The following is a 21,920-nucleotide window of genomic DNA, read 5'->3' as shown; positions in this document are numbered from 1 at the left end:
GTATGCTGGATGCTACACAAACACAGACAGGAGACAAATGTTGTCTAGCATCATGATGTGAAAGGAGTATCGAAGCCAAGCTGTAGCTGCCAGGATGTTTTGCCACGGACCTTAAGTTAATATTTAACTGAATGCCTTTGAAAGGAGCCAACTCCTGTTGTGTTTTCCCCCTGGTCCATCACACAGCTCTGTAAAAGATATTAATAACTGGATTTATCACTGGCTGGGAAGAGCTAGGATCTGCAAAATGACCTATTTTAATTTATATTGTGTTGCATCAGCCCTTTAATTTTTAACTCTTGGAAACTCTCATGAATGCAGCAATTACCCCATAACAGAATATCCTTCAGCATCCCTTTCTGCTGCAGAGCTCAGAATTTTAAAATTTATTTCTAAACAGTGCAGCTGCAAAGAAACCTTTCCAGCATCTACATGCAGTGGGCTCATTCCTGCAGGCAACCTGCACTGATATAACCACATGTGTAGCAAGAAATACAGAAGTACTTCAACAATAAAATTAAGTAAAACAGCTAATACTGAATATCCTATTTTTATTTCCATAGTTTTATAGTTGCATTTATTTAATATGTCATATAAAACACAGAGCATGGATTTTACCACACAATTTAGATATCATTTGAGAAGAAGGACAAGTTCATAAAGCCTGGCCTATCTATCCCTTTAGGCAATTCTTCTACATTCAGTCCCTGGGAGGAAGAGGAAGAGCACTTTCAGACAACTACATGTCAGTGGATTCTCTTTAAACTCTACCAAATCAGTGAGTTTAAGTTCTGAAATGAATCACAAATCAGGCAGTACTCCTTTGAAATAATTCAAACGGAAGGAAGACTGCCAATCAGCAGCTGGACTCTAGTGAGAATAAGATGATATGGATGTTATAAAAAATGGTAGGAGAAGTCTTTTTCAAGCACATCTGAAATGCCGGATGTCAGGTTATGCCGTTAGAAATGGCAGATTTTATATATAGCACGTAGAGGAGCGATGACCTCTTCTTCTGGGGTCCACGATATGCTTCACCACCCATCCTTTTCTGCAGAAATATTTCCCACCCAAGAAGAGACGTTGAAGTGATCTCCTTAAATGTAGCACTAGCTCTGAAAGATACCCTTAGTCTTGTGGTGTGTCCTGGGATGAAGTGCACAGTCTGTGAGAAGTGGGAACGCTTGGTGCCTTCGCTTGTATGGTGGATGTATTTATGATTTTCTTGTTTAACAATGACAGGCTCTACAGGACGTTCAAGGACAGCAAGTACCTGTACATGCTGATGGAAGCCTGTCTAGGTGGAGAGCTCTGGACAATTCTCAGGGACAGGTGAGTTGTAAGAAACTCTTGTCCTACAAAGTAAAATATTTTCTAATATGCCTCTGTATAATCAAAGGTCTTTATCCTTCGTGGAAAAAATCTGGATCTTACATGCTACATTTGATTTAAGAATGCAGACACATGAGGAGCTGTTTTTATTCCTATGCAGTTGACTAAAACCAAAGTGAATCCCATTATACCTGAGAATAAGGACTGATTCAGGTTGTATCTAACATGTACAAGGATTTATGTAAGTGGAGACTTATTCAGAGCTACTTTGTCATGGCCTCTGAAAAAATATAGAAGGTAAAAGTGGCAGTCATGTGATGAATTGCATCTATGACAAGACTTTGACTGCCCTTCCCCTGTGTCTTCATCTCTAAGGGGTATCCCTAAATAGCCAGCAGCATATTTTAATTGTAATCACCTAGAACAGGGGTCCTCAAACTACGGCCCACAGGCCAGACACAGCCCCCCAGGGTCCTCAATCCAGCCCTCGGTATTTACAGAACCCCCCTGCCGGGGGTTGGTGGGGAAACCAAGCAGCCGCAGATGGCTGCCTGCCACTTCATCCGCGCGCCGGCCCCCTGTTTAAAAAGTTTGAGGACCCCTGACCTAGAACAACAACCTTTTGCAACCATAGAAAGTATAGCTCTGTCCTTGGTGTCCCCAGTACCATTTCTCACATTTGTGAGCCTGCCTGGAGGCACAGGCACCTGATAGGGAAATGTGAGACTCTCTTAAGGGTAAAAAAATACTTTGGGCACCCTGTATGATAGCAGAGAATGGCAGCCACGCATTGCAGGAGGTGCAATATCAAGGCCAGTTTCACTGTGTTCCTGAAAGACACGCTCCAGAAGTAGGGTCCTTCTAGTGTGGCACCTTTAGACATTGCTGTCGTGGCCAGTTTAGTCTGGACCAAGGCCCTAAGGCAGCAGTGGCATTACTGAGAGTTCACAGTTGCGAATGAAATCTATGGGAAAGTGCATTTTCAAGGTAAAAGATGCAGATTTCTTCAAAGTCATCTGAAAAATCTATTTCCCATCCCAGGGAAAGACCTATTTTTTTCATTTCAGTGTTTGCTCTGCTGTGAATAGCAACATCCACCTGTTTCATGGAGGCACTCTGATAAATAATATCTATTAATATTTCTTAATATTTATGACACAGTCAGGTATGATAGCAATGAGGAGGAGGAAATCAATAGTTCTGCATGGACTTTTAGACTAGATAACACGTATTATATGAGGGCCACTCATCAAAGTGGGAAACAGGATAATGCATCAAATACCCTGCAAGAAGGACTATGCTGTTGGGACACAGAAGTGCCATGGAAAATATAATTAGGAAAGCATGTAATTACATACCGCACCGTAATGCACAAGCAAATGCGGCCGTGGTATTTCCTGCCTTGGGAGGGTTTGACCTTACAGTGTTTGGGTTTGGTTGTGGGCGGGTAGGTGGCAGGTGGGTTGCACAGGTGTATGTGGGATGTGCACATAATACACCCACAAGGCAGGAGAAGATGAGGTAAATTATGTGTAACTATGTAATAGGCTCATTATTGGAACATAAATTTAATTAGGTTTGGAAAGTGAAAGAAATGTATTGGAAAGATTGATCGGAAAGCAAAGATTAGATTCTTTTTTAATTACTAAGAACAAATTTTCTGCAATTCTTCCTTTTCCTAGGACATGCCTTCTTGGGACCATTAAAGTAAGAACCATTGCAAAGTTAGCTGTGCCAGGTTGTATTTTTCATAGTCTTTGTCAGAGCCTGATAATTTTATTTTTAATTCCCTGAGCTTTAAATTGTGGTTCTGCTGCCACCTAGCTTAGACGCGCTTCAGAGCACAGGCAGCTCCCACAGCCAGCTCTCAGCAGGGAGGGGCATATGGTTGGTTTTGGAAAACTGGTTGCAAACTGGTGCTGAAACAAGGATCCAAAAGTGCAGGTTACGCTGAATTTGCAAATAACACTTCAGCTTCCAGAAACTGTAATTTTTCTGTCTGTTGTCTCCATTACGAACATTAGTACAGGAGTTTTGATCTCCACATCTCAAAATAGCCTTAGCACCCACAAATCAAAGATTGTAATAAAAAAAATCACCTTTTGCTTACAAGATAATGATTTCTAAGTTTTAATTCTATGAGATGAAATTATAAAATAAAACCTAAAATGTTTTAGATATTAATGTTTGATATTAAGGTGGATTGAAGACAAAGATGCTAACTCCAAAAACGGATATGCAATTACATTTATATATAAAGGCGACTTTAGCAACAGGCACTTTCCAGGTATTAGCATGATTCTACTGAACTGTATAGATATTTTAACAGCAGAGTGAAGTCAGGTAAGGGAAGAGATCTAACCACTTTATCCTTTTTCCCTCTCCTGTTTTACACAGAGGTTCATTTGAAGATTCAACGACCAGGTTTTACACAGCATGTGTGGTCGAAGCTTTTGCCTATTTGCATTCCAAAGGGATCATTTATAGGGACCTCAAGCCAGAAAACCTCATTCTGGATCATCGAGGTTATGCCAAACTGGTGAGTGTCTGCAACATCTGGTTTGCCAAAAAAAGACACTGCTACTACCAGAAAACTGATATTAGGGGTAGAGGAGAACACACAATTAGCCATAGAGGCTCAGAAGCAAAGTCCACACAGCCCAGGGCCCTGTCTCTGATGGTGGCCATCAGTAGATGCTGAGATGAGATCGACACAAGGGTGTTGTCATCCACTACTGCGATGTTTTCCCAACCTCCAACAGACTGAGGCTCAGAGTACGGTTGAGCTGGAAAACATTAATTCTGGCTTGAAATTCAGATCTGTGGTCCTGAAGTGGAAATGTTTAGAAAAGACCATTGGGAGAAATCCACCCAGCTGTTTTGGAGCTACTGAAAGACTAAAAGATAACTTAAAAATAGTTGTCTTTAAATATTGGTGGGAGATGGGGAGGACTTGCATCTGTAGGCTTTAGAGGCAACTGGTGAAACAAAGTTTGCACACTGCTGTTCCTGAGTTGGGTCTTTTCTGTAAGCAATGATGTCATTCTTAATGGAAATATTAATCGTGATCCTGTCATGTCAAGAAATTATTATCAATTGCTCTGGTCTGTGTTGGCGAACTGTGGCGGATACAGCTTCTTGGTTTAGGAAGGCCACTTACGTTTTAGCACCGATAACACAGTGCCTGGTCTGTGCAAGCTGCTCTGGGACAACAACTGCATAAGGCTCTGCCTGAAACTGTTCCTCCCAGAAGGTCGTGCTTCTTCTCAGTGCTGTCCCCTGCAAGATCTACCTCCTCAAACCAGGACAGCAGTGTGTGTAAGACCTCCACCCTCCAAATTAGGGAGTTTCTGATAGGTTTCACTGTATTGCATTATTCACTCAAATTACTTTTTTGCCTCAAAAATCAACACAGAGCTGCCCTGCATGTAAGGTATACCCCAAATAGCCAGGTGAGAGGGGGAGAAGAAAAGAAAGACTTCCCATGGTGGGAGGTGCTGGAGGATGTGGGTAATTGAGAAGCCATCAGTTAGAGACAGGGCAATGCACTCCTAAAAAGAGCTTCATCCAAGAGGAGCTGATTCCCTTCCTGAGAGTCGCAGAGGGCCAAGGGCTCTGCCTCTTGGTTTGGGGACTCTCCCCTGCCTTTGGGAAGGAAAACTCAGGAGCAATGTCAGCAGCCAGGAGCAGTAAGTCAGACCATCACCATCATGGACCTTCATGACCCAGTGGCAGCCACCATGTGTCACTGTGACACTAACCCTAATGAACGATATCAGGGTTTATCCTCTACAGCATTTTGCTAAGGACTGGGAGTCCAGCAAGATGTCAGATGATAGAGGACAATTTGGTGCTGGAGTGCCCTTCTCCCCAGCCCAGGAAGATCTGGATCTGGGTCTCTGCTGACCTCATCACCAGCCCCCAGCTCCTTAGACATTTTGATCTCCTGAACACATCCATGATAGCACAAGAAGTGTCTGAGGTCCCTTGTGGGACTGTGACCTTGTAGGTCATTTTGCTCCTGACCAGTGCAAAGTGTAGGAGCATCTCACAGCCAACAAGGGACAGCAGAGTGTGCTACAGGCCACAGTGCCAGGCCAGCACAGTGCCAAGGCAGGGGAGGGCAGGAGGGGTAGAGCTGGAAATACTGTAAGCCTATTAACCAGAGCTCTGCCTGGGCCCCAAAGGTGGCTTCGGTTCCCAGTATAATCTGATTTCCCACTATGGCTGGTGCCACAGGGGCACTGCTATAGGGGCATGCTGAGGTTTGTGAGCCCACCAACACGTTCCGACAACTTTAAGAAAACTGGGAGGACAGTTGTACTGCCTTGCTCTTTATACTGGGAGAGAAATAACTTTTCACTAGATGCCAGAATGGTCCATATTTAACCTAAATAGTTGCTTGCTCAGGTTGAGTCTAGGAGTTTAAAAAATAAAACAAAAAAAACCCCAAAAATAAATTAACCTGAGTTGTGAATGATATGAAGTTACATCTCCCAAGAAACCCTCGGTGCTGGCACTTGTTCTTCCCTGACACGAATCTTCCTTTTAAATTACGAAGGATAAATCGATGGAAAGGTCACTGTGGTTGCCTGGTCCTGGAATGACCCACGATGCTTTAGCTAGGAGAATATTCCCATGAGGAAACCTTTCTGCTTTGCTTCACTTCAAGAGGAGTGGAGCACATGGCTGACATTCCCTCTCGTGCTCTGCCCTGATGGTACTCTCCTTTCTACAGGTCGATTTTGGCTTTGCAAAGAAAATAGGATTTGGAAAGAAAACATGGACTTTCTGTGGAACCCCGGAGTACGTAGCCCCCGAGATCATCCTGAATAAAGGTCATGACATTTCGGCAGACTACTGGTCACTGGGAATCTTAATGTATGAACTCCTGACTGGCAGGTATGGGCATTGGAGCCGGCGCCACTGCTGAAAATAGATCCAAATATTTCTGCTGTTGTCACCCTGATTAGGCAAGGGGAAGGTTCAGAGCTGGCATGTGCTGTCCGGCACAGCAGTGTGCTGCTGAACCTAATAATTAGTTTTTCCACTTTAAATCACAGCTTCCATGCAGACCTCTCAAAGGGCAAGACATGAGCAGGCTTTTTAGGAAATGCTGTGAAATGATACCAAAAAATCATTTTGTGCCCTGAATGAGCTGAACTGGTGGGGAAAGGGAAAGGGTTTGTAGTTCACCTGGGGAGGTGCAGCGATGGGCTGCCGCACGTCTGAAAAGGAGGAGGTAGACCTGACACCACAGGGACTTGAGTCCATATATCCATCCCTTTATTTAGGTTTGGATGTATATATTACTGCTGATGGTGGTAGTAGTGGCTTCCTGGCACTTCCTCACCTCATCCCCTATTGCTCACTCCCAGGATACAGGAGCTGGAAAAGATCGATCACCTCAGCCTCCTTATCCTTTGGGGCTGGACCCAAGCCCCTGTTCTGTTAAACAGATGGAAACCTAACGAGTCCCCACTGAAAGCTTGTCACATCAAACAGAGAGTAAGCCAGCGAGCGTTGCTCAGACCCTTTTTCCTCAGGCTGTTGGGATATGGATATTGGGATATGATGTCCGTCATGGAAAGAAGAGGTCTAGCATGTGCTGCTCTGGGGAAGTTCACTCTTGTACTTCCCTGCAGTCAGCATCACTGAAATCCAGACAGTATCAGAACTCCTTGGCTGAGAAATATTTAAGATCACAGGAAGTAAAACATTGCTAGTTGTCATCTACCTTTCCTCATTTCAGTAGGATACTATGTTTTGCTCTGGATTTTTTTTTTAATCAATCTTCAATGCTATTTTAAAGACAAGCTTTCAATCTTCTTCATTTTCCTCTCCCCTCTGAAGTCCCCCTTTCTCAGGCCCAGACCCCATGAAGACCTATAACATCATACTAAGGGGAATAGACATGATTGAATTTCCAAAGAAGATTGCCAAAAATGCTGCTAATTTAATCAAAAAACTATGCAGGTAAGCACACGAAATATAATTGCCTTGATCTTGTTTGCAAATAAACGAGTTCAGAAGGATTAAGAAAGTAACCAATTTGTTACTCATTTTATAGGGACAATCCATCAGAAAGATTAGGGAACTTGAAAAATGGAGTGAAAGATATCCAAAAGCACAAGTAAGTGTCTTCTCCACCATCCATCAGCCCCCAGAAAAATGCACTTCAAATAGTTCCATTTTCTGCAAAAAATACTTTCCTTAAACTCCTTTGGTTTTTCCCTTCTAGTGTGCTTTAGACTTTAATTTAATTTTCATTAGGCTTTTTTTTCCCCAGTGTTTTTTGGTGTAGATACTAGCTTTGCCTATAAGCTAAACACATGGGACATTGACCATTACACTTTAATTACTCTAATGCAGAAGAGGATTTGGAAGCAATCCGACTCAGCCACTGCTTGCTTGGAATTTTTGGTTTGCAGAATCACTTTCCAAGGTTCTTCTGATTTCCCTTCTCCCCTAACCCAGCACACTTTCCCTCTACCTGTAATGCCAATTCATTGTCCCTTTTGGTCTAATGGGACAGAGTTGTTAAGTGATGTCTTTTAAGTTTTCACACTGGTGGAGGGGGATAAGAACAAATTAGAGACCCATCGCAGAAGCAAGTTATCTCATCCATCTGTGCTGGTCCTTCTCTTGTCCCATCGCCAAAGCAACAGAAATGGGTTGGAAGGGCATTTTTTGTGGACAGGTTGAAGGCTTAGCTCAGGGGCTCATCTACCCACCTGAGCTGCTGGAGGTTGAGCACACCTGAGGTGCCCAAACCAGGAGAAGGACATCCCTGTGCATGCCCTTAGCTCCCAATCTCATACAAAGAAGGGACATATGGGAGGGATCAACGCTATAGAACGGAAAGAGCAGCTGCCAGGACATCTGCAGTAAGGAATGTTTTTCTTCTGAGCATTGGTAATTTGTACTTGCCATGGTATCACCACTGGGTTGCTACACATGCTTCATTTTCAGTCCCCAAAAACATATATAAAGATGACAGGAAAAATTATTAAGGCTGATCGGACAATTTGAAGAAGACAACTGCAGGAGATGAAACCCAGTATTTAAGCAATTTAAGCAATTTAAGCAATTGATTTTTTGCATAGAGAGATTTTCACCACATGTCTAATTGTTTCACTGTTCCTTCCCTTCTAGATGGTTTGAAGGCTTTAACTGGGAAGGGTTACGAAAAGGGACACTGACACCTCCTATAATACCAAGTGTAAGTTTTCCTACTTATTTTCTGCTTCATGGAAAATAAGTTTCTTCTGAATGAATGTTGTGAGCTTCAGGCAGTAGTGTGCTGTAGTTGAGTGGCAACAGCATGTGCTTTATTTCTTCTGGAGATGTTTGAAGAGACTTTTCCAGCTATACTTGGTTTCTGGGCAGTCTCTTCCAAGAGAAGGGAGTTTGGGGAGGGCATGGCTGCTATGAAATGCCCTTTGCAGCAGGAGATCAGGGCAGGATCACTCACTACTATGCATTTTTCTCTTTCTCACCTGCTCCACTTGTTTCTTCATCTACTTTTCACATTTCAGTGGAGAGCTGCCACTTTCACCTCTTCTCTCAGATGTGTCCTCTTTCCTTCTCTTTTATTTTTTTTGGTGAGGCAAGCAGGATTTGTATGCCCTCTCCCTTTTCTTTTGCATTAACCTTCCCTTCTGTCTTTTCTTTTGTGCTTTTCACCCTTTTTTTCCTGCGTCTATGTCCTACATGAAAAGCTCTGTTACCATCTAGTTTATGTTTAACTGGGAGCAGACACAGAGGGACAGCTCAATTCATTTTCCTTTAGAGCAAAGCTCTTCCTTTGATGTCTTTGTGAGCTCTTTACCCACAAAGCCTGCTGCAAAGGGAAACCAAACAGGATTAGCTGATAGAAATTACCTTGGCCCCTTCTGTTCTGCAGCCTCCCCTCCTTGTTTCAGCTTAATCCCTTTCTCTCCATTCCTCTCCAGCAGGATCACGGAGAGAATGACATTAGCAATTGTGTTTAATTGCACCCCATTGCTCTGTCCGCCCATGGTCCTGCACCTCCTGCAGCAAGAGCAGGCACAGCTCCGGGGCTAAATCTGCCATCCCAAAGTTACCTTAGCAGCTATGAAAGAGCAAGAAGGTTTTACTGCCTCCCTTTTGCCCTATGGGCTGCAGAAGTTACTGGCAGTCAGTGGGCAAAAGCAGGACTTTGCCAATACCTGCCTAAAGCAGGATGCCCAAAGAGCATATGAATGTTTTATAAATCAAAACTGTGCGTTTTTTCTGTTTAGCCTATTTTTAGTGATTATGAATTTGTCAGCAGTACTGTTCACCACATCTCAAGTCAGACAATAAAATAAAGCTTGCTCCTTTGCATCCAGTTACAATTTCTGGTTTCCATGTGCAGGATGTCAGTGTAGCCTGAAAATGCCCCAGTATGTTTTTCTGATCATTTTTAGTGGATTTTTAGTTTAATAAGAGCATTTCCAATACTGCTTTTACCCAATATACATGTGGACCCTGCATGTCTAACCCTCAAACAGCACAACTGGCAGCAGTGACTTCAGCAGTATCTGCTCCCCGTGGGCATGAATTACTCCCTGATGTCACCAAGCTGGGAGTGTGCTCCACCACCAGAAATGGTCTCTGCTCCTTTGGCATTGCCTAGAGGAAAGCCACTCTCCAACCTGCTGTGCAGGAAATCACACATTCTTTGCTTTTTCAGTTAGGTCCAATGCAGTAGGAGAAAAAGATTGTGTGAGCACCCAGTTCACTTCTTTGGCGTTATTTCTTGATATCATCAAGGCTGTATGTTCGTGGGACTGGTGACATCCTACCAAGGAACACATCTGTGATTGCTCCCAAGAGACTGATCTGCTGTCGCTCTTTTTGGCCAGCACACCACCGTCAAGGCTGTCTGAAATAGATGGGAGCATTCCCTCTTCAGATGACTCCCGCTTCCAGGACAGCTCAATGCTGACAGCCTCACAATGCCCTCATCCCCATTCAACAGAGCTCGTTCTTTTAGAGCTCTTAGGAGTAATATCTTCCCTAGACATACACCAGAGATCCTCTCCAAAACCTGCCTCTGTTAACTAGTGAATCTTGTCAACCCCAAAGCTGTCAGTCCTGCTCAGCCTTGTTTTCCACAAGTTTTTCAGTTGCTTTGGCAAAAGTCCCAACTGCCAGTAAGAGCCATATCTGAAGAGGGACCCAAAATACATAGCTCTGGGGGAAGACATCCATTTTTCCTTCAATCACAGCACCTTTCCTTCTTATCTGTAAAGGACCCAGCAGGGCTAAACATAAAGACTAGTGGGGTTTTTTTAAGTGAAAAGCCCTTCCCCAGCACTTTAACCCTCATTAGCAGTTACATGGTACTACCAGTGAGGCAATCAAAAGCTGCTTCTTAGCTCTTACTCTCTGGGATTTTAGGAAAGGTCTCAATTTACAAACTGCTGCTAGGACACTACTTCAAGAAGCAGCTGAGCATCGATACCACAGCTGAAATCTGTTAGAGTAACTGTCTTTACAAGCTTTTCACTCTTCCAAAGATGCCCTTGTCTTGCATCACAGCTCTTGCATTTGAGAAAGACCTGCAGATCTCTGAACCATAATTCATCTCAAGCCCTTATGTTGGTAAGCAACCAGAAAGCTGATGTTTGCACTTTATCTTCATGGATGGACAGGAAGTAAATACAGAGTGTCTGGAGAGGGCATTGAAAGAGATGTTGGTTCCCATGTCTCTGACATTGAAGAACTGCAGGCCATGTAGGTGACCTGGGCCTCAGAGCTGTGGGGAATCGCACACAACAGCATTAGCATCACATAATGTCAGTCAGCAGAGTAACAAGTCATCTAACCCAAATCATATTTCTTCTAAGAAAAAGAAAACCCTCTACATTTGAGGTGTTGGATGTACTCACCCTTTCTGTTTTGTCAGATGAAAAGGCAATCTATTTCCCAAAGCAGGACTTATTTCCCTTCAAGCCTCATCTAACCAGAGCTCCAAATGTGCCTGCCCTGCGAGGTGCTCCCAGAGTGGACACCTGCAAAGGAACCCTGAGGAACTCCACAGATGCTTTCACCCAGTGCAGTCCGCTTATGCACTATCACTGCTGAAAGGCTTTCGCAAGAATCTGCAGCTTGTGCACATCCTCAGTGAATGGACACACCAGCTGCATCTCATACACTTTGGTAGCTTGTATCTTGTACGCACATCCCCAGAAATTCTGCTCCCAGAGGGAGAGCTCACAGGGGGTGGGCTGAGAGAAAGAGAGATATGTGGTCCAGCCCATGGCACTATGGAGGAGAGTGAGTGTGGAGCACTCCAAGGGTGAGGACCCGAAGGGTGAAGGAACACCAACAAAGTAAACAGATCCAGATAACTCAAAAGAAATTAAATTCCAGTATTCAGTACACGGTGAAGCATCTCATCACTCTGTAGTACTCCAGTAATCTTTTACAGATTGTTGGTTTTTTCAAAATTAGTTGGGTATTCAAGAATCTTAATTTTCCCCAAGATGTTTTCAGCAGCAGGAAAATGCTGATGCAGCTGGGCAGCAAATTAAATTTAGAGCTGACGTTGGAGCACTCATTGATCATATAGTCTTTTCCCAAGGCTTATAGCAGCATCCAGTATTGAGTATATCTCCTGTACTGTAGGTTAGCCTCTGGCTGCGGCCTTCCCACCAGCTACACACATGAAACAGCTAAAAAATACAGCAAGTGTTTCCTGCCCAGCACTGCTATGGCAAGTGCAGTGCCCTCCAGCCTGCGCTGGCTACTTGGGATACAGCTTAAAGTACTGATTTTCTCAAGTAAGACACTGATTATTTTGGTCTGGAGAGCTCCTGGTCTGTTTGTGTGTTGTTTCATTTTTTTAAATTGCATTGAGTGTGTCAGGGTCTCATTGTAAGAAAGCTTCAGTCACCATTGTAAAGCAAAAAATAAAAAGAAAAAAAAACGGGGAATTATCTAGCTATGGTACATTTTAAATTATATTATTTCCAAATAAGAAGCATACTTGGCCTTCATCCTAGAAAGATGCATTTCTCTGGTAAGCTTCCTAGACTGAGCCATACTTGTCATGAAACTCGAAGCTGGCAGGGCCCAACTCACAGCCTCAAATTCAGGATCCTGGAGCCATAAATTGGAAATCCTGGGCTTTGAGGAGGCCCAGGGCTTTTCCAAGTCTTTTCTGATGACCTTGTACCAATGGGTAGGACAGTTGCTCTTGAGACCCTAGAGGGCCTGGATCATTAGAGTAGGGGAGCTATGGGAAGTCCTCCTGGGATTCAGCAAAAGAGTTGTGGAATGCAGAACTTGTCTTGCTTGCTGCAGTTAGCAACAAATGCTCTTGAATGATTACAGTTGTGAGATGAAGAGATGTCTGAGGGGGTCCACTTTGATGACCAACCCCTTCTTGTCACTCTCTTCTTTCTGCAGGTTGCATCTCCAACAGACACAAGCAATTTTGACAGCTTCCCAGAGGACAGTGATGAACCACCCCCTGATGACAACTCAGGATGGGACATAGATTTTTAATGTATTTCTCTTACCTGCTTCTGCCTTGCTGAAGACAGCTTCCTGGGACATGGCTGCCAGCGAAACCGAAAGAATTGGGGAGGATTAGTGCTCGGGATCACCATGATGCCTTGATTGATGCTGCTACAGTAACTACAGTGGCATTAGGACTTCTTGCTTAGATGACAATAGTGCTCTTCATGTTTTATGTTCAAACTTAAAATAGCAGTTGACATGGTGGTCCTGATGCAAAGCCTTTCACCAGTAAAGAAATATGTTTTCTATCACTGCAATGATCTTGCTACATTCTTAATATAAAAGTCTAGAGATATGTAATGTAAGACGCACTTAATTCTAGCTGCAAGGTACTGGCTTTATCGGTAGGATCAATAGTAATTTATTAAGTGCTGTAGCTAAATACAGTGCAGGATTTGGGCTACTCCCACCCTCCAAACTCTGCAGGGCCTCTACTGTGGGCCAGCATAGGAGCAAAGGGAGGACCACAACGGTACTGGTCAAAGAGTTCATGTCAAAGCAGTGGTAAAATTTGTCCTTTTTCTTTCTGAGCAGTATTCATGACAAGACTGAATGTTACCTTTCCTTTTTATTTTTGCGATATTTTTATTTAGCCTGGTAAAACAAAAGCACAACTGCTCTAGATCCTGTTAAGGCGGATATGGGTCACTTCCCTCATATGGCTGAAAACATACTGTAACATGACATTTGTTTGGGTTTTTTTTTCCCCTTTCCCTTGATACAAATACATAATTGCATGAAAAAATCATAAAATTAATCCGTTTTACATATAAAATAGTGCTTCATTAATGGTCCTGTAATAAAGTGACAGCAGCCCACTGGTCTTATTGATTAGCTATTAGGCATAAAACTAAGCTTAACTTTTACCTTTTTAGAACCCAAAGGGAAAACATAAGACCCGTAATGTACTTTATAGGTGCTATGTACGTCCCTCATCTGTGAATATACCTATTTAGTCAACCACCATTTCAGAAATATGTAGCAAGAGGCATCATTCTCCATCACGCTCTTAGGTGATTTTATGTCTCCATGTCTGCTTCTCTTCCATGTCTAGTACAAAGCTAATTAAAATAAAAGGTGGTACTGGGCCACTTTGCTGGCTGTGTTTGTAACATTGCCCATAAAAATGTAATCCTAATGCCTCACCAGACTAAGGAGCTCCACAGGAAAGTCAGTGGAATTAAATGGAAAACTGATATTGGATATGTTTGTGCGGAGTCTCCATGCCTCTGGCATACCGGGTCCCCAGTGACCCTGTTGAAGGCATGGGGATGGCTAGAGCCGGGTTGGCTCCTATAGAAAAAAGATCTGGGGAAAACACTGGTTTTGTGTGTACAGTTTTCCCTCACTTCCACTGCCTTTCCTTTGCTTGAGTACAGTCTCTTCTGATTTATAGGGCATAACTGAGGAATCCTGTCCTGGATGCCTGTCGCATATACATGGGACTAAAAGTTTATGGCATCACACCAAAAAGAAACATCAGCTTTCAGTCTCTATAGCAGACCCTCCTGCAAAAAATTAGCAGATGCTGCCCCGTTTCATCTCAGAGCTGCCAAGAGCTGTTGTATACACTGGAAGTCGAAAGATCAAGTTCTGCTGAAAAGTCATTCATATGACTTTTGCCTACATAGTATGTGGAAAATGTATGTTTTAACAGTAAAAAATTATTTCCCTGATGATAAATCCCAACTCTTTCCTGTATTCCTAATGAAAGTGATTTAATAGAGTGTATTAAAAGGTATTTTCTCCCCTTCTTTGACAGCATTGACAATGTCTGCTGTTGGCCAGCAAACTAAAGAGCTCGGTCATCGTGATGCCTTTGAAACCAGTCGGTGCCGCTGAATTTCCTTCCTAATTTTCTGAAGGGTGAGGCAACACCATCGGTACAGTAACTTTAGGTTATTTCCACTATTCATTAATCATTAAAACTTTGTTTGCCTTCAAAACCATAGGGAAAAGACAGTAACTACATCCTCTGGGAGTTACTCATGTAGGGCGAATACACACTTTTCAGCCTTTATCTGAGCAATGGAAGACACTGAAAGCCAATGCTGAGTACTAGGGCTAAAATAATCACTAGACATCTTAGCAAGCAGGCAGCTGCCTGAAAGCTGAATTCTTCACTTGCATCCCCCAGGTTTTCCACTCAACAGTGCAGCGACATTGGAGGAGAAAACTTGTTAGGTTTGGTAATTTTCTATCGAAGAATGTAGAGAGGAGCTTGTCCCATAGTGACAATAGTCAGTAGCTGAGATGCAGTTGTCAGTCAAAGGATTGCCAGAAGGAAAAAGCATCACAATGAGTTTGGGGGGCAACATGAAAACATTACAGGAAGAAGGTTTTAAAATGGGCTGATGAGTTTTGGGGGTTTTTTCCTGTCCTTTTTTCTTTGTGCCAGGCACGGTGATTAATACCTGCAACGTGCAGCATGCACTGTACTGAATATAAGTTTATTTTGATATCAAACACCTCACTCGACTTTCATCACCTTTCCTAAAGCATACTTTGAACAACATACTTAGCATATGTATATGATAAACGCCTTCATTTATAAGTAATATATTTGAGTTGCATTTTATATATATATATATATATTCACAAAAACAGATTGTCTCTGTGTTTCCACTTACTGTCCTTTCTTCTTTGTTTCCTTGTTTAATATATGGGACGACAGCGTATTACATAAGGGGAAATCAGCTCCTGTATTTAAAATGAGTGTATTAAGATTGGTGTCATTAAGACACAGACAATCCATAGCTTCTCACAGTGCTGCGTTATCCATAGCAAACTCTTATTTAACAACAGGACCACAAGCGAATATTTATGTAAATAGGTATTTTCGTGTTGATATTTTGTGGTACACATGTAACTTTTTCTTTTAGAGTTCCATGGCATTATTACTTCATTTTCTTATTTGTAATGTAATGTTTTTAGATCAAGGTAGACTTGAATTAATGTCATAATTGTCAGTATTATTAAACTTTATGTCAACTGTACTGTTAACTCATCTGTCCCATAGTTTTAGAACATGACTAGCTATCTGGCATTGTTGCAAGTGCCTTAAATCCATGGCATCCTATTAAAAAAAAAATTACAGATTTGGTGTTATGCTGCATGAGAAAGACAAACACACCTCAAAATGTCGTCCTTTCTTAGCTTGCTGCGTTTTACAGTTCTTTCTGCTACCAATTTCTAAGCCTTTATTATATAATATTGATGAATTACAGAAATGATGAAGTCGTTCTCTTATTTCTGTTCAATGTACCAGAGCTGTGTATCTGTTAATGAGATACAGAGTCATTTCTGTGAAATGTATAAATGTTATGTGCGGGTCAAATTAATATATGACATCCTATCAGTCCGTAGACAGGTATTCCTGTTTTGCTAAGCCGTGCAGATTCAACCCATTGTGCTGTCCAGCGCCAACCTCCCGTCTTATACAACCCCTTTAGAAATCTCCCACCTGGAAAGAACAACGAGCAACTCAGTGTGCAACCCAGCCTGCGTTATTTGACCTGAAGCCCCGATGCAAAAGCATAGCTCGTTTGCACCACTCAACAAAACAGGATCCGTTTCCCACCTCCACCCCCCCGACTCCTTCTATATGCAACCCACCGCGGAGGTGAGCCTTCAGCACTCTTGCAGAGCTGAGGTGGAAGGCTGGAAGCTCCTCATTCTCTGCAGCTCCCTGGCTGCGTAAAGCAGCCGTAACACTGAGACTTGGGTGGTTTTAGGGCTTTACTGGCAAAAGGGGAAATTTTCGTTTGGAGTTGCCTATCATCCCAAGTCCCAGTTTACGCTGTTTTTACACTAGCTCTTTGTTTTCTATTCTTATTTTCTCCAGTTTTCTTCTTACCTGAAAGAGGTTTTGTTTGTCAGACAAATGTCGGTCATCCACCGGTCATCAGCCGGTTGCACTCTTTTGATGTAGATTTAAGAACTTTTTTTCATAAACTTTAACTGCTTTTGTTTTGCTCTGTACTTTCCCTGCAGCTGTAATTGCTGAGTGCCTGTTGTATACTTTATAGAGTTGAAATAAAAACAATTACTTTTGAACAGCGTGTCGACTTTCTTCCATGGCAAAACCCAAGTTTGGGGGAGTTCTTCTGGTTAGTGATTAAATTGGGGGGGTTATTCTCATTTATTAAAACATGCAGTAAGAGGTAACGGATCAAAATGTATGGTATTTGGAGATTAGTACTGGGGTCCAAATTTCCTGCAGGATGTAAAGGCAGATGGCCGCAGTTACTTTTTTTTTGCTTATTTGAGCACCTGCATCACTGCAAGTAGCCCGGCCAAAGGGGTCTAAGGGTGATGGGGGTCCAGCTTTGAGCAGGCTTGGCACAGTGACCCCCACAGCTCACTTCCAACCCAGAGTACTCTGTGAACGTACTGAGCAGTAAGCACATTTGCAGCATGTTTACCCTTCAGGGATGAAGAATGCACTTTATATTTTGATTGCTGCCAATATAAGCAAGTCTGGGGCATGCAGCTGGGAAAGGACCATGTTTCCAACATGAGTTACGTCATTGCTAGATGGGATGTGGCTGCAAACAACACCGGTATCAAAAAAAAAAAAAAAAAAAAGATGTCCTTGTCATCACTATTCCTTATGGGAAATGCTAAGCGGTGGTGATGAAGGCATAGCCATTAATGGCAGCGCAGCCACGGGATGTCAGTGAAGATCTCACCTCTGTGCACAGGATGATGCAGCATTCAGGATGCTGAGACTCTGTCCAACCCAATGGATTTAAATACATCCTTGGGAAACTGCTCAGCCCCTGTGCGATGCAACTTGTCTTTAAATCTCAGCAAGGTCAAAGTTATGTGCGTACTTCAGTGCTATGTGGACACAAAGCCTGGTAAAAACTGGAGAAAGGAGCAAGAAAACATCTTCCCAGGAGGAAAAGAAATTTGGTAATTGCCTAAGCAGCAGCTGGGAAACATCATGGAATGATTGTGCAGGATGCAGCAATCACAGATACAAGTTAGTAATACAATAAAAAGCCCAGGGTGACGTGGCCCTCACCTGAAACTGCAAGGGGAATACAGGGATTTCGGGCAAGGTGCCGCCCTCATTCTTGCAGGATAAAAATAGCAAGGCACTGGTTCGCCCGAGTGTGGCGGGGATGTCCGCTGGCCGCTGACTCAGCAGCACCACTTCTGCCAGCACCTGCATTAGGTGCTTGCCGAAACTTTCCCAGGCAATTATTAGCCTGGCTTGAGCCTCTTGGGCCTGAAATACCTGATAGCAGCTCCCTGCAGAGGGACAGCGATACCCGTTGTGCTGGAGGTGGGTGAGCGCTGCTGGGGTTTTAATTGCAGGGCTGCACCGTCTGGAATTGCCCACCCTCAGAGGAATAAACGTGTATGGTGGGCTGGGGCAGCGCTGCGGTGTTTAGGCTTTTTGCCCGTATTTTCTTTTAAACCCGTCCTGAAGAAAATAAATAAATAAATAAAAGGACCATTATGCCGTCATCGTGAAAACCCGATTTAATCAGTTGGGGTTTGCCGCTGCACTTGCACAACCTCCCGGGGGCGGGCGGGCGGCGCTGCCCCGGCCTGGCCGCCAGGGGGCGCCGTGGTGCCGGCCGCACAGCGCTGCCCCGGCGGGGCGGGGCTGGGGGCTCGCGGCGCCCCGAGGGCGCCGGTGCGGGGACGGCGGGGAGGGGTGGGGGGGCGACCCCTTTGATCTCCCCGCATCAAAGGCCCCGGGAGCGCCCCCCGGCAGCGTGCCCCCCGTCCCGGCGGCGGCGCTGCCCAGGCTGGGGTCAGGCGAGTGCGAGGGCAGGAGCTGGGAGTGGGGGGACACCAACGGGGGGACGCGGGCCAGGGCTCAGCCCCCGCCGTGTCCCGTCCCCCACACACACACACTGGGCCGGGGGGGCGCCGAGCGGCCCCCTCCCTTCCTGCAAAGCTGCGCTGGCGCCAGGAAGGGCGCGGGGGGCGGGTGGGCGCAGACATATAGGACACCAAAGGCCCGATTCTGCCGCCGGGCGGGAGGGGCTCGCTGCACCCCACCGCGGCTCCCAGCTACTGGGGGGGCTGCATGGCGAGCCCCTCTTCCCCCTTTCCCAGCTCCCCCCGTCGGGCGAGGCGGCGCACCCGGCTGGAGACAGCGGCGGCGTCGGGGCGTGCAGAGCATCTGTCCGGGGACCGGGGGAGCTGTCACTGGGGGGGTGTGGTGTGTGCGTGTCTGTGTGTCTGTGTCTGTCTGTCCTCGCCGTTGCGAAACCCCCTCCCGGGCGGCGGCCAATGACGGAGCCCTCGGGGCGGGGGTGGGGGGGGTTGGGGGCTCATCGGCACAACCCCCCGGGGGCCCTTTGAAATCCCATCCGCCGTGCCCTCCTCCCCGAGGGGGCGGGCGCAGGAGGCAGCCCCCGGGGGTATAAAGGCGGCTGCGGGCAGCGCAGGTAGCTGCTGCTCGGGGACCGCGGGAGCTGCTGCAGCGGCGGGACACACCGGGGACGGGAGGGGACGGGACGAGGATGCGGGGGCTGGTGGCGCTGCTGGCGGCGCTGAGCTGCGCGGCCCCGGGCGGGCGGGCGGCGGCGCCCGGCGGTGCCCTCAGCTCCAACGCCATCAAGGGACCCCCCCTGGGGGGGGCGGCCGAGGCCAGCGCCGCTCCCGCCTCGCCCTTCGACGGCAGCAACAAGCCGCCGCCGGCTGCCACCCGGCAGGTAGGAGCGGGGACGCACCGGGGATGGAGCTGGGGGGACGCACCGGGGACGGAGGGGGGTGGCGGCCCGGCTGACCCCCTCCTCTCTGCCCTCCCAGCCTTTCCCCTGCGCCGAGGACGAGGACTGCGGCCCCGAGGAGTTTTGCGGGGGGGCGGCCCGCGGGGGGGGCGCCCCGCTTTGCCTCGCCTGCCGGAGACGCCGCAAGCGCTGCCTGCGCGACGCCATGTGCTGCCCCGGCACCACCTGCAGCAACGGTGAGGGGCGGCGGGGCCAGGGGAGGGGGTCACACCCTGGGGGTGCCGCGGAGGGGGTCTCGGGGTCCCACCCGTGGCTGACAGCCGCCCCTCTGCCTCCCGCAGGGCTCTGCACCCCCCCGGAGCCTCCCCACGGGGCCGCCGAGCTGGATGAGATCGGCACTGAGGCTCTGCCCCGACGGACGCCGGCTCCTGCCTGGCTCCCCCCTGCCAAAGGTAAGTGCTGTGACCCCGCTGCCCCTCGCTGGGCCCCACTGCCCTCGGGGGGGGGATGCCCGCCCTGCCCCACCACCCCCGCAGGAGCATCCTGGGCTGAGCACATGCCACACTGTCCCCACACAGGTGAGGAGGGGGACTTCTGCCTGCGCTCGTCGGACTGCGTGGCTGGGCTGTGCTGTGCCCGTCACTTCTGGTCCAAAATCTGCAAGCCAGTGCTGCGGGAAGGGCAGGTGTGTACCCGGCACCGGCGAAAAGGCACCCACAGCCTGGAGATCTTCCAGCGGTGCCAGTGCGCCGAGGGGCTGGCGTGCCGCCTGCAGCGAGAGCACGGCCCGGCTGATGCCTCCCGCCTGCACACCTGCCAGCGGCACTGAGCATCGCTGGATGGACGGGACGGGACAGACTCCGGCCCCGCCGGAACAAAAGCTTGTTTCTCAAAGGAACTACTTCTAAGCGACTAATTGCAGTATGTTACTGTGTTGTGAATACTCGAGCTGGCACTTAGCTGTACATAACGCCGGGACTTTTAATGACTTTTTTTTTTTTTTCTTTTTCCTGAGGGTGCTGCCTTGCGCTCTTCCAAGCCGTGACTGTGACTTTGTACACACTGGGTTTTTAAATCTAGGTCAAAGGAATGCGACCATATGTTTGTGAGCGAATAAACCGTTCATTAAAATCGGTCAGAGCTGCCTGCACGTCCCTGCCTGTGTGTGGCCACCGTGGTCCCTTCCCCACCCCACGGGAGTGGAGATGTGCCCTGGAGCGGGAATGCCCATAGAGGGGGGGGAGGGGGGGAGTGAGCCAGCTCATTGCCGGCTCCCCATGGGAAAGGCTGTTTGGGTTATTGCTATTTATTCAGCTGCTTTTTAGGAATTCTGGTGTGCCACTGCAGCCACCAATACTCTCAGGCCACCAGATGCTGGGCCAAGGATGGGCACTACGGCCGGGGCTCCAGGAAGGGCAGGCAGCAGCAAAACACCCTCCTGCACAATTTTGTCATGGGGTAAGGAGGGAAGCAAAGGATCAGTGGCGGGGCTGTGCTGGACTGCAGTGTGTGGCTGACCACGGGATGGGTGCTGAGGAGCACAGTGATCTCAACCGCTCCATCAGCGCAACGTTTGCTCTGTCTACAATAAAGACTCATTTTTCAATTCACTTTGCAGCCTGTCGCTATCAGTTTTCTCCCTTCTGGTGGCTTGGAGGGAGGGAAAGCAGTGAGCATGCATTTTGTTCCCTACTCCCTTTAGCTTCTAGTACTGTCCACCTATTGCAAGTGGTTTGTAAATGTGCATTGAGCAAGAGTGGGGGCTGTGTCATGCAGCATGGGGCTGGTGGGCAGCAAGTGCAGTACTGGCAACTATGTCCTGTGCCTGCCTGGCAGGCTGCCTGTGGCCTCCCTGCAGTCTGGGGACAGTGTTAGGGATGCAAAACCATGCTGGAGTCCTCCCTGTTCAACTCAAATGGGCTTTGTACTCAAAGTCCAAACCTGACTGCAATGCAGCACATCCCTGGGTGGCTCTGAGGGCACTGTGTCCCATTTACAGGGATGCTCCAACTGTGCCACGTCTTGTTTTAAAATGCAGCATGCTCGTTGGTGTTTGGTGCCTCTTTAGGGACCTTGGGGACTACACTGGTATGTGGGTTACTGAATACAAACCCAAACCACCGCGTTTGCAGGAGTCTGCAAGTACCAGCTGGTGCTGAACCAAGCCCACAGCTACAGAAAACACGAAGGAGGGCGCACCCAGCCCCATGTAGAGGCAAACACTTAAAAACGAGCCTTCCTCTTGCATGGGTGAGGGATCATTCTCAGCTTCGCTCTGGCTCTTTTCGAGGCTGGGTAGTATCTGGGCAGGCTGAGAACAGCCAGAGCTGCCCCAAACCAGAAGGTAAAGCACTG

General features: G+C 46.8%; 2 protein-coding genes across 4 annotated transcripts in view; both read left to right on the top strand.

Moving 5' to 3' along the window:
• Positions 1-16,923, top strand: part of PRKG1 (protein kinase cGMP-dependent 1) — a 509,003-nt gene extending 492,080 nt beyond the window's left edge. For all 3 annotated transcript variants that reach the window (XM_037400740.1, XM_037400739.1, XM_037400741.1), the window contains 7 exons: positions 1,243-1,332; positions 3,730-3,871; positions 6,071-6,234; positions 7,186-7,308; positions 7,403-7,465; positions 8,488-8,554; positions 12,754-16,923. In XM_037400740.1, the coding sequence (XP_037256637.1) occupies positions 1,243-1,332; positions 3,730-3,871; positions 6,071-6,234; positions 7,186-7,308; positions 7,403-7,465; positions 8,488-8,554; positions 12,754-12,852 (748 nt within the window). In that variant the 3' untranslated portion in view covers positions 12,853-16,923. The remainder of the gene's footprint in view (positions 1-1,242; positions 1,333-3,729; positions 3,872-6,070; positions 6,235-7,185; positions 7,309-7,402; positions 7,466-8,487; positions 8,555-12,753) is intronic.
• Positions 16,924-19,336: 2,413 nt separating this feature from the next.
• DKK1 (dickkopf WNT signaling pathway inhibitor 1) lies at positions 19,337-21,175 on the top strand. Its single transcript, XM_037400346.1, has 4 exons — positions 19,337-19,547; positions 19,645-19,801; positions 19,907-20,017; positions 20,144-21,175. Exons 1-4 carry the CDS (start codon positions 19,356-19,358, stop codon positions 20,392-20,394), a joined length of 711 nt encoding a protein of 236 aa, XP_037256243.1. The 5' UTR covers positions 19,337-19,355; the 3' UTR covers positions 20,395-21,175.
• Positions 21,176-21,920: the final 745 nt, after the last annotated feature.

Source organism: Falco rusticolus, chromosome 9, assembly GCF_015220075.1.
Source record: "Falco rusticolus isolate bFalRus1 chromosome 9, bFalRus1.pri, whole genome shotgun sequence".
NCBI classification, from domain to species: Eukaryota; Metazoa; Chordata; class Aves; order Falconiformes; family Falconidae; genus Falco; species Falco rusticolus.
This window is presented reverse-complemented; position numbering and strand designations above follow the sequence as displayed.

What these genes read in the sequence shown, in the direction of transcription:
- DKK1 (XM_037400346.1), top strand. Translation starts at nt 19,356, where the DNA reads ATGCGGGGGCTGGTGGCGCTGCTGGCGGCGCTGAGCTGCGCGGCCCCG. An exon ending in CGCCGGCTGCCACCCGGCAG is followed by an intron (nt 19,548 to 19,644) that starts GTAGGAGCGGGG and finishes CTGCCCTCCCAG; the next exon opens with CCTTTCCCCTGCGCCGAGGA. An exon ending in CTGGCTCCCCCCTGCCAAAG is followed by an intron (nt 20,018 to 20,143) that starts GTAAGTGCTGTG and finishes GTCCCCACACAG; the next exon opens with GTGAGGAGGGGGACTTCTGC.